Source organism: Salvelinus fontinalis, chromosome 6, assembly GCF_029448725.1.
Source record: "Salvelinus fontinalis isolate EN_2023a chromosome 6, ASM2944872v1, whole genome shotgun sequence".
Classification (NCBI taxonomy): Eukaryota; Metazoa; Chordata; class Actinopteri; order Salmoniformes; family Salmonidae; genus Salvelinus; species Salvelinus fontinalis.
In genome coordinates, this window is record NC_074670.1 from 17,079,243 (window position 1) to 17,090,982 (window position 11,740).

The 11,740-nt window shown below is 46.4% G+C and overlaps 1 protein-coding gene and 1 pseudogene across 1 annotated transcript; one reads left to right on the forward strand and one right to left on the reverse strand.

Annotated features, from left to right (window-relative positions):
- Positions 1-5,094: 5,094 nt before the first annotated feature.
- LOC129856812 (rap1 GTPase-activating protein 1-like) lies at positions 5,095-6,924 on the reverse strand. Its single transcript, XM_055924523.1, has 8 exons — positions 6,709-6,924; positions 6,533-6,611; positions 6,364-6,417; positions 6,059-6,142; positions 5,861-5,961; positions 5,556-5,685; positions 5,275-5,454; positions 5,095-5,100 (listed from the first exon to the last, which is right to left on the reverse strand). The coding sequence occupies exons 2-8, from the start codon at positions 6,608-6,610 to the stop codon at positions 5,095-5,097; spliced, it is 633 nt and encodes a 210-aa protein (XP_055780498.1). The 5' UTR covers position 6,611; positions 6,709-6,924.
- A 2,349-nt stretch (positions 6,925-9,273) lies between these two features.
- Positions 9,274-10,434, forward strand: LOC129856814 (uncharacterized; annotated as a pseudogene).
- The last annotated feature ends 1,306 nt before the right edge of the window (positions 10,435-11,740 follow it).

Here is an 11,740-nt window from a genome sequence, read left to right on the forward strand (position 1 = left end):
GTTCAGTACTTTTGTCAAGCATCACAGCACAGTTGAAAAAAATATGGCAAAAAGAAATCCAAAATGGATGATGTTGAGAGATAGATGGGAGGGGTTGAATGGAGCAGAAGGGTGGGACTAATAACAAGATAACCAATGTAAAATGTATATAGGTTCAGAAACTTTGTGAAATAGCACAGTTACAAATAGAAATCAAACTGGATGGACATTAGAAATAGAGGAAGGACTAAAAACAAACAAAATATATCTATTGTAAAATAGATAGTGTCTGTAAAATGTGTATAAGATGTATAAACTGAAGTTAGAAGCCTAAGTGTTATTGTTTATTAGTTTACTCCAATTGGGGGAAGGGTGGTAAGGTTTGCGGGGAATAATAAAGGTATATTCTAAAATAAAAAGTATGAATGTCTATATAGGTATGTGTATATGTGTATATGTATATGGATATATATATTTACCCCCCAAAAAATATATGGGGGATTGGAAATGATGCAGACAATTACATTGATGGAAGCAAAAATCTTAAGCTGATCCACCCCTTGAAAAATATATATATAATAATAAAAAAAATTCACTGACATTTTCAACCTCTCCCTGTCTGAGTCTGTAATACCAACATGTTTCAAGCAGACCACCATAATGCCTGTGCCCAAGAACACCAAGGTAACCTGCCTAAATGACTACCGCCCCGTAGCACTCACGTCTGTAGCAATTAAGTGCTTTGAAAGGCTGGTCATGGCTCACATCAACACCATTGTCCCAGAAACCCTAGACCCACTCCAATTTGCATACCAACAGATCCACAGATGATGCAATCTCTATTACACTCCACACTGCCCTTTCCCACCTGGACAAAAGGAACACCTATGTGAGAATGCTATTCATTGACTACAGCTTAGCGTTCAAAACCATAGTGCCCTGAAAGCTCATCAATAAGCTAAGGACCCTGGGACTAAACACCTCCCTCTGCAACTGGATCCTGGACTTCCTGATGGGCAGCCCCCAGGTGGTAAGTGTAGGTAACAAAACAACACATCCGTCGCGCTGATCCTCAACACAGGGGCCCCTCGGGGGTGCGTGCTCAGTCCCCTCCTGTACTCCCTGTTCACTCATGACTGCACGGCCAATCACGACTCCAACACCATCATTAAGTTTGTCGATGACACAACAGTGGTAGGCCTGATCACCGACAACAAACAAACAGCATATACGGAGGAGGTCAGAGTCTTGGCCGTGTGGTGCCAGGACAACAACCTCTCCCTCAATGTGATCAAGACAAAGGCGATGATTGTGGACTACAAGAAAAAGAGGACCGAGCACGCCCCCATTCTCATCGACAGGGCTGCAGTGGAAATGGTTGAGAGTGTCAGGTTCCTGACCTGTTTTCTGTTGTGTGGTATGTGTTTAATTGGTCAGGGCGTGAGTTTTGGGTGGGTAGTTTATGTTATGTGTTTTCTATGTTGGGTTAATGGGTTGCCTGGTATGGCTCTCAATTAGAGGCAGGTGTTTGGCGTTTCCTCTAATTGAGAGTCATATTAAGGTAGGTTGTTTCACATTGTTTGTTGTGGGTGGTTGTCTCCTGTGTCAGTGTTTGTCGCGCCACACGGGACTGTCTCGGTTTATGTAGTCTGTTCCTGTTCGTGAATTCTTCGTGTTTTATGTAAGTTCCATGTCCAGGTCTGTCTACTCCGTTTTGTTATTTTGTTAATTATTCAAGTGTATTTCGTTTCGTGTTTTTTCGTCTTGTTTAATAAATATAATGTCAAGTTACAACGCTGCGTCTTGATCGAATCACCACTCCTCCTTTTCGTATGAAGAGGAGGAGGAATTCCGTTACAGAGAGCTTCAAGTTCCTTGGTGTCCACATCACCAACAAACTAACATGGTCCAACCACACCAAGACAGTCGTGAAGAGGTCACGACAAAAACTATTCCCCCTCAGGAGACTGAAAAGATTTGGCATGGGTCCTCAGATCCTCAAAAGGTTCTACAGCTGATCCATCGAGAGCATCCTAACTGATTACATCACTGCCTGGTATGGCAACTGCTAGGGCTCCGACCGCAAGGCACTACAGAGGGTAGTGCTAACGGCCCAGTACATCACTGGGGCCAAGCTTCCTGCCATTCAAGACCTCTATACCAGGCGGTGTCAGAGGAAGGCCCTAAAAATTGTCAAAGACTCCAGCCACCCTAGTCATAGACTGTTGTCTCTGCTACCGCACGGCAAGCGGTACCGGAGCACCAAGTCTAGGTCCAAGAGGCTTCTAAACAGCTTCTACCCCCAAGCCATAAGACTCCTGAACACCTAATGAAATAGCTACCCAGACTATTTGCATTGCCCCCCCCCCCCCCCCTCTTTTACACCACTGACACTCTCTCCCTGTACCCCTGTATATGGTCTCGCTATTGTAATTTTACTGCTGCTCTTTAATTACTTGTTACTTTTATTTAATATCCGTATTTTTTTTAACTACATTTGTTGGTTAGCGGCTCCTAAGTAAGTATTTCACTGTAAGGTCTACACCTGTTCGGTGCATGTGACTAATACAATTTGATTTGATTTGAAGGTGCTTCAACAAAGTACTGAGTGAAGGGTCTGATATTTCAGTGTTTTATTTGTTATAAAATTACAAAAATGTCTAAAAACCTGTTTTTGCTTTGTCACTATGGGGTATTGTGTGTAGATTGATGAGGGGAAAAAACTATTTCATCCATTTTAGAATAATCCATTTTAGAATAAGGCTGTAACGTAACAAAACGTGGAAAAAGTCAAGGGGTCTGAATACTTTCCGGATGCACTGTACATACAAAGTATCCACTTGGTTATTACTAAAATATACACATAATTCTGTCTGTCTACTTATTCTCCTGGGGACTGGAGTGGTCTTTGATCTCTGTGGAGCCCAGGTTGTCTGTGGGAAAGCTGGGTTCAGGGGGCTTGTAGGCCAACTCACTGGAAGACAAAAAACAACATCTGTCTGCCTGTCCATCCATCTGCCTGATTTGTCCGTTCTCTGTAGTGTCTTACCTCTCTCCATCTCTCTCTGTAGCAGCCTGGAGAGGGAGACAAAAACCAACAGGGGTGGTCAGTATTTCCCACAAACATATCAATAAGATATTCACTGAAAAAAGAGAAAGTGCTTCCATCTTCAGTATGAGTTACCTTGGGCTTCTGTGGGAGCGGCACCCCGCCCATCTTTCTAGGCCCCCCAAGAGTGTCAAAAGAATTACTGCGTACCCTAATGGCTCTCTGCAACAAAGACAGGAAATATGGATGCCATATCCAAAACCCACCCTTTCCCCATACTGGAGTGAAAAGTCAAGGATTTCTGACTTCACCTTAAAGTTTTCGATGAACCCTCCACTCCCCTCAGTTACACCCCTCATCCCCTCAGAAGTCGAGAGGGCAGACACAGGCGAATCTCCCATCATGCACTGGGACCGGGTGGACAGTTCCGCCTGCTGACCCTCCAGGAGGGACGAACGAGTGCGCAGCTTGAAAAGATAGAATGAGAGGAGAGAGGGAGGCAGAGACGGAGAAGAGAAGGAGGCAGAGACGGAGGAGAGAAGGAGGCAGAGACGGAGGAGAGAAGGAGGCAGAGACGGAGGAGAGAAGGAGGCAGAGACGGAGGAGAGAAGGAGGCAGAGACGGGGGAGAGAAGGAGGCCGAGACGGAGGAGAGAAGGAGGCAGAGACGGAGGAGAGAAGGAGGCAGAGACGGGGGAGAGAAGGAGGCAGAGACGGGGGAGAGAAGGAGGCAGAGACGGAGGAGAGAAGGAGGCAGAGACGGAGGAGAGAAGGAGGCAGAGACGGAGGAGAGAAGGAGGCAGAGACGGGGGAGAGAAGGAGGCAGAGACGGAGGAGAGAAGGAAGCAGAGACGGAGGAGAGAGGGAGGCAGAGACGGGGGGAGAGAAGGAGGCAGAGACGGGGGAGAGAAGGAGGCAGAGACGGAGGAGAGAAGGAGGCAGAGACGGAGGAGAGAAGGAGGCAGAGACGGGGGGAGAGAAGGAGGCAGAGACGGAGGAGAGAAGGAGGCAGAGACGGAGGAGAGAAGGAGGCAGAGACGGAGGAGAGAAGGAGGCAGAGACAGAGGAGAGAAGGAGGCAGAGACGGAGGAGAGAAGGAGGCAGAAACGGGGGGAGAGAAGGAGGCAGAGACGGGGGAGAGAAGGAGGCAGAGACGGGGGAGAGAAGGAGGCAGAGACGGAGGAGAGAAGGAGGCAGAGACGGAGGAGAGAGGGAGGCAGAGACGGGGGGAGAGAAGGAGGCAGAGACGGAGGAGAGAAGGAGGCAGAGACGGAGGAGAGAAGGAGGCAGAGACGGAGGAGAGAAGGAGGCAGAGACGGGGGGAGAGAAGGAGGCAGAGACGGAGGAGAGAGGGAGGCAGAGACGGGGGGAGAGAAGGAGGCAGAGACGGAGGAGAGAAGGAGGCAGAGACGGAGGAGAGAGGGAGGCAGAGACGGGGGGAGAGAAGGAGGCAGAGACGGAGGAGAGAAGGAGGCAGAGACGGAGGAGAGAAGGAGGCAGAGACGGAGGAGAGAAGGAGGCAGAGACAGAGGAGAGAAGGAGGCAGAGACGGGGGAGAGAAGGAGGCAGAGACGGAGGAGAGAGGGAGGCAGAGACGGAGGAGAGAGGGAGGCAGAGACGGAGGAGAGAAGGAGGCAGAAACGGGGGGAGAGAAGGAGGCAGAGACGGGGGAGAGAAGGAGGCAGAGACGGGGGAGAGAAGGAGGCATCATAGAGGAGTTAAGTAAGAGATGGGGAGCAGAAGAGAGGAATTAGAGAAGAGGAAAGACTTGTTTCTTTGGTTTCTGTTCCACATAAAAGATATCAGATTTGCATCTAGAAAGTCTTTGGATATGTGCATGTAATGCCTCAAGAATTACTGTAAACATTTATAATGGTGTTGGTGTTGTTCTTCTGTGGTTACCTCCAGTCTACTGAACCTCTCAGCCTTATAACAGATCTCTGCATTGATAAGCTTGGTCAAAAGGAACTCTCTCAATAGGGAGCTCTGGAAGATAGGCCAACAGAGACACACTAAGTATGCATCATGGTCTTTTACCATGTCACCAAGTTCAGATGTGAATTCTACTCACCTCTGTGAATATGAGAGGATCAGGGAGGGAGGGACCAAAGGGAGGTACATCCTCTCTGGCTGTGACTGACACCTGCAACAGACCACTTCCAGGTTTGAAAAAGGCTTTCCATTCCAATAAAAATACCTACAGTGATAAGAGATCAATGTGTCTCTCATTTTGTTTTATCTTCTTACCTGGAACACCCCTCCTCCTCCTGCCTCCTCCCCCTCATCCCCCACTCCCTTCCTCACCCTCCTGACCACTAGGAAACAGTGCAGGAAGTGTGAGCTGATGACATCAGACAGAAAAGTGGTGTGGCCTTCCTGGTAAACAACAGCAACGATGTCGTTGCCTATGTGTCTCTTCCTCTGTAGCTGTAAGGAGTAATGAGCAGAGGGTAAGAGGGAGCCACTGGAGCTGGGTTGAAGTGATTGACTGTGGGTGAGGATGATTTGGTGTCGTTATTCAGGCTAACCTGTTGTGTATCGCCCTCTGTGACGGGCAGTTTGGTGGACACATGGAACATGATCTCTCTGCTGTGGAAGGAAGTGAAGACCGCATCACTTCCTGTCTGGCCGTGACACACGTCCAAACCTCCTCTAAACCTGGAAGAGAGGGAGGGGGAGAGAGAATGGGGGAGAGAAAGAGGGAAGAGGCAGTCGGGGAGAGGGAGTGACAGTAAGCTGCTGGTATCTTCTTATTCATCTCTTCCTGTTAAAATGTCATATTTCTGTAATTTCTCCATAAGGCTATGCCAAAATGTCGGTTACTGTACATTACCCAGTGAACCCTTGAAGTGCGACTGTAGCTCCCAAAATAGAGAGGAATTCTTGAAACTCTTCACTTTCCTCATTGTTACAGAGTATGTCCTCCTCTGTCAACTGTAAAAGATAGAGAGAAAATATGAGAGGTAATGTACAGTAGACTAGTGCTACTATTTAATGCGTCCAAGCTTCTGCCTGCATTCCAGTTATTTACCTGTCCCTCTCTCTGATACAAGACACCAAACTTGAAATTCGAAGACACTCTGTGTTCATCAAATGCTGTTATAAGATCTGGTGCCTGAAAGACAGAGAGGGGAAGAGAGAAAGAAAGAAAGAAAGAAAGAAAGAAAGAAGCAAAGAGAGGGAGAGAGGGAGGGAGAGACAGAGAGATAAAGGGGAAGGAGAGGGCACACATTTTTGTCAAAATGGTCTCAGGGTTTAGAGGTCATTTGAAGAGTACATTCTGTGTAACATGAAGGCCTAAAGCATTTGGGAATGTGTACAGTGAAAAAGAAGTACCTTGAGGTAACTGACCACATCAAATCTGGGCACAGTCACACTGTCGCATAGCATCTGAAAAGGACATGGTCAGTTTGGGTTTTTTCAATGATGGTAAATGTTTTCAGTAAAAGTACAATAAAGGTTCATCTAGAATACACACGTCTGTTGGAGAGACTAGTAATGGTACCTTGGCCAGCTCCACAGCAGACGGGATGTTTGGGAACAGAGACACAGAGAAAACCCCATGCATAGAGCATTCCCTCATTCTGGAAAGGAAAGACAGACGTAATAACCGTTGCTCATGGAATTCACCAGGGTGTTTCATTACATTAATTGAATCATTTCCATTCTTTCTGATACAACCTCAGTATTACTCTCAGCCTCTTCTCTTCTTCCTCCAAACAGACAGAGAGAAGGAGGGGTCCCAGGGAGGGGTCCACTGCTGTGAACGAGTGATGATACTGACATAGGAGAGAAAGTCACACAGCTACTATGTATGTATTTCATCATCTTGGATCATAGTCCATCTCTACCATCAAATGGAACAGAATAAGAGTAGTCCTATGGGCGGTACTCTACTAACTCGTGAGCGAAGAACTCCTGGTAGTATGTGGCCTCGCTGTCTCTCTCCATGATGTCATAGGTCTCTGGGTCTAGTCCGTAATGAGAGGATGTCGGACTGGTCTCAGCAAACTTCTGTAGCGGGGGGTCTATCCAGTAACCACCCAGCTTTGGAGGCAGGATCAGAGGAAGGTCACGACCTATCTTCAAAAGCTGAGACTTTCAAAAGGGTGAGATGATAATTAAAAAGTCTGGTGTATCCAATTAAATGTAGATCTAGTAGTATCCATAGGATGATGGTTGCATCAGCATACCTAATAATGAGTTTTATGTATGCTGGTATGAGTGTTACAACTATTGTGACATCAGTGTTTAAGGGAACAAAAATGTCTGTATCGTTGATAATATTGAAAGGTCATTGTCAACACACACACACGTGTGCACACAGATCTTGACATGATATTTTAGGAGAAAGACTCACCCTCAAAGGCAGAGGGAATTCACAGCGCTGTTCATCTAGCCTGCTGCTCTGATGAAGGAGAGGGAAGGTAACAATGACTGACTGATTGACTAACTGGAGAGAGAACTGTTGTACACACAGAGACTACAGAAAACAGAGAGGGAATGGTGCTGTACACTCACCTACAACTTCTCAATGATCTCAAACAGCTCTGTCACCTTACATGGAAAACACAGACAGACAGACAGTCAGACAGAAAGAGAGACAGACAGACAGACAGACAGACAGACAGACAGACAGACAGACAGACAGACAGTCAGACAGTCAGACAGACAGACAGACAGACAGACAGACAGACAGACAGACAGACAGACAGACAGACAGACAGGAGGTTCAGGGAGAAACAGGAAGAGAAAGAGAAACAACGTTAGACAAACACAGATGCAGGGAGACTAAATTAGTGATGATGTGATCAACAATTGCAAAAAGGATATGATGAAAGACACATTATCACAATTAAGTCATTTTACCTTCTGGTTGCTGCTAGTAGAGAGTAACGGTTTGGTCTCGCTGGTAGGGGAGTCCAAAATATCCAGAATGCTGTGCTCTAAAGGTTCTGGTCTGCTGCAACAGGTGGAATGACAGAGCAAAGAAATGCAACCATCACCTTTCCCATTCATCAACTGCAAGTGTATTAAGCTCTAAATCCATTGTAAAATGACCAGCAAGAAATAAACCACATCTAATGTGGATAAAGGTAAATAAAGGTATTTTTAAGTTTTTCTCACCTAGTCTCATTTTCACATATGAACTTGTCCACAATGTGAATAGGGAAAGTGGTAACTCCTTAGACAATTTGCCACATGACATTAAGGACTACTTCTATGGACAACTATTTCAAGATCTTATTCAGATTCTGACACAAGAATCAAAGCATTTTAATTTGTTCTCAATACTTTGACTGTTACTCACTCTCCATATGCCCCAAAAGTGAAACTTCTCTTTCTGGAGAAGAACTTCTCATTTCTGCTGTCTCTCTCCATCGTTCTGTGTGGGTGTTAGTGCTTGTGAGTGCCAGTCAATTGCTTTAAACTCAGCAAAACAGCTGAGTCTCCCAATACAGATGGCGCTCTCCGCAAGGAGCTGAGATGTAGAGTTTGAAATCTTACACCTCATTTGCATAGGGTGTGAGGTGTCACATTTTTTTGTCCTATCCAGACAAAGGATCTATTCCTCTGGCTGTGAGCATAGGAGCCCCACTTGCTATAGAGCCGGGCTCTCCAATCAATGAAGCTCAAGATTCTCAAATGGAGATAACGTTTGCGGTATTTAGTTTTAGCTATGTTGAATGAACAGATTGCTATATTCTATATGAAAACCCTTCAGTTGGCATGCTGAATGATATTTCCCCAGTTTGACTGATAAATAAAATGTATCAGGAACATTTTATACATGTAGTTGTATTCATGAACATCGAAGGGAAGAAGTCTGAATTTGCTCTATCTAGTTCTGTTTATCCACCACACATATTTATTTGGATGGAGACCAAAGTTCACAACTGGTTCCATAGTGGCGACATTCTTATTGATTTCAAGGAGCTGCAAACACAACTCATGGTAACCTTGCAGAATCATCCGTATCAGTGAGCTGTTGTGAAGCTCCTTCTAAGAATCGCTCTTACAAAAAAAATGTCATATTTGCATTTTCACATTTGAAATAGCTGCTTTCACATGTTGAGCTGAAATTTTCACGTGAAACCATATGTTCACATGTATTACATTTTAAGATCACATGTTAACACCACCTTTTCACATAAAATGTGTTCAACTCAAATGTGAATTGCAGTTCCACATGTGAATAATAAAAGTAATGAGTAATGATAACTTTTTTTTACCAGTACCGAGTCGATGTGCAGAGGTACGAGTTATTTGACGTACATATGTACAGGATTAAAGTGATGTATAGTGAACAGTAGGCCAACGTCAATTAGTGAGAGCTGAGAGCTGTCAAAAGGAGAATACTCCTTCAGGTCAGAGACAGCTTGGTTAACCAACTGAGCATAGAGCGGCAAAGATCCACCAGATAAGGCAGGAGTTAAGAACAGTTCAAGGAGGCAAGTGAAGAAGAAAGACCAGCCTTGTCAGCGCTACGGAACATCCTCAGGGCCTTGCAGAGAGCTGAGTGGCATAGAAGGCACAGGAAAAAGAGGGCAAGGAAGTGGGCTGCCTTTAGCAAATCTCTTTGGATTTACTGAACAGCTGCTAGGTCAGAAGCACAGTGGTCACCTTACCTGCTCCAAAGATGAGATCAACAACCATCTACACAGCACATACAGCAATGCAATCAGAGAGCAAGATCTGGAGCACGGCAAGGCCTTGATGGATCTACCAGTACCAACCACAGAGTTAAACAAGAAGGAGCCCTGCTGGAAGGATGTACAGGAGGTTGTCAAGAGGGCAAGAGCATCCTGAAGGTGATCTGGAGGAGGGGCAAAGTCTCTCAACAGTGGAGATGTGCAGAAGGAGTATGGATTCTGAAGGAGGAGAACTCGAAGAACATCAACCATTTCAGAACCATTTCGCTGCTCAGTGTTGAAGGAAATATATTCTTCAGCATTGGGGCCAGCCGTCTGACAGACTACCTCCTGTAGAACTCCTACATCAGTCCAGAAAGAAGGGATCCTTGAGGTGCCAGGATGACTGGAGCACACAGGCGTGGTCAAGCAGATAATCAGGGAAGCCCGGGAGAACAGAAGATACCTTGTTGTACTGTGGCTAGACCTCACAAATGCCAACGGCTTCATACCCTACATCCCAGGCAAGATCAGGGATCTCATACTGAACTACTACAACAGTTTCAGTTTGAGAGTCACTTTTGCGTCCACAATATTGGAATGGCACTGGGAATGGAATCATCACAGGCTGCACCATTTCAGTGGTCCTGTTCGCACTTGCCATGTCAGCGGAGGTGGAATGTTGAGGCCTGCTGACCAAGTCTGGCATGCGACAACCTCCGATCAGAGTCTTCATGGACGACCTGACTGTGACAACATCCATCCCAGGGAGTAGATGGATTCTGCAGGGGTTGGGGAAGCTTGCCACTTGAACTTCAAGTTTGACAGCAGCCTGAGGGATACAGCATCCATCAAGACATCCAACCAGGAGCTGGAAGTGTGGTTGGCTACAGTGGACAAGTCAGGTTTACCTGGTAAGTTCAAGGCCTGAATATACCAACATGGTGTCCTCCCACGGATCCTCTGACCCCTCCTGGTTTACAAGTTCCCGATTTCTACAGTTAAGTGCTTTGAGAGAAGGTTCAGTAGCTACCTCTGCAAATGGCTGGGATTATCTTGATGCCTGAGCAGCATTGCCCTGTACAGTCAGAAGAACAAACTGAAGCTACCCATCAGCAGCCTGAATGAGGAATTAATGGTGACTCGTACAAGGGAGGTGCTGCAATACAGGAAGTCAAGCAACTCGAAAGTCTCCTAGGCAGGTATAGAGGTGAGGACAGGAAGGAAGTGGAGGGCTCAGGATGCAGTAGAGCAGGCTGAGTCACGGCTATGGCACAGTGTGCTGGTGGGTAATGTGACTCCGGGAAGAGCTGACCTTGGTAGCCTTACAACACCACACTACGACCAGGCACAGGGGAAACACTGGCGGAAGCTGGTGCTGGAGGAAGTGTGAGCAACAGTCGAGGAGGAGGGAGCCAGCAGGATGGTAGGAATAAGGCAATAAGGCAACAAGATGGGAGAAAATGATGGAAAGCACATGGTCCGAGCTGTGGAAGTCCGAGCCCCATCGCATCAAGTTCTACGATGTCTACGATGTCCTGAAAAAGAAAAGGAGAGCCGCAGACTCTAGGAGCTCAGATGCAATAATTTAATAAACAGCCAAGCTGTCTTCATCAGGGTATAGTCTACAATATCCTACCAAGCCCATCTAACCTGTTCTGCTGTGGCAAGGTCGATTCACAATCATGCTCTCTGCCTAAAGAGAGGAGTACATCCATCCTCAACTGCTGCTCAAAAGCCCTAGGCGAGGGTCACTACCGCTGGTGCCACAACCTGGTGTTTAAAGCCTTTGTGGAAACCGTCTTCAGTGGGATCAGCCACTGCAAGCGCCTCCGACAAGCTAAGTAGGACATTGCATTCATCAGAGCCGGGGAAAAGCCAACACCAGCTACCAGAACCTCCACAGGTCTTTTCACAACAGCTCAAGACTGGGAACTGAAAGTCGACCTAGGAAAGCAGTTCAAGTTCCCAGACATCATCACAGCAACAACACTGAGGCCAGACGTTCTGCTTTCTGAAACATCCAAGCAGGTCATCTTAATGGAGCTCATTGTCCCTTGGGAGGACCGCATTGAGGAGAC

Coding starts and splice junctions, on each gene's coding strand:
- LOC129856812 (XM_055924523.1), bottom strand. CDS start 6,610: ATGAGGGAATGCTCTATGCATGGGGTTTTCTCTGTGTCTCTGTTCCCA. Junction 6,418..6,532: donor CTGCTGTGGAGCTGGCCAAG/GTACCATTACTA, acceptor TGTCCTTTTCAG/ATGCTATGCGACAGTGTGAC. Junction 5,455..5,555: donor CAGAGGGCGATACACAACAG/GTTAGCCTGAAT, acceptor TACTCCTTACAG/CTACAGAGGAAGAGACACAT.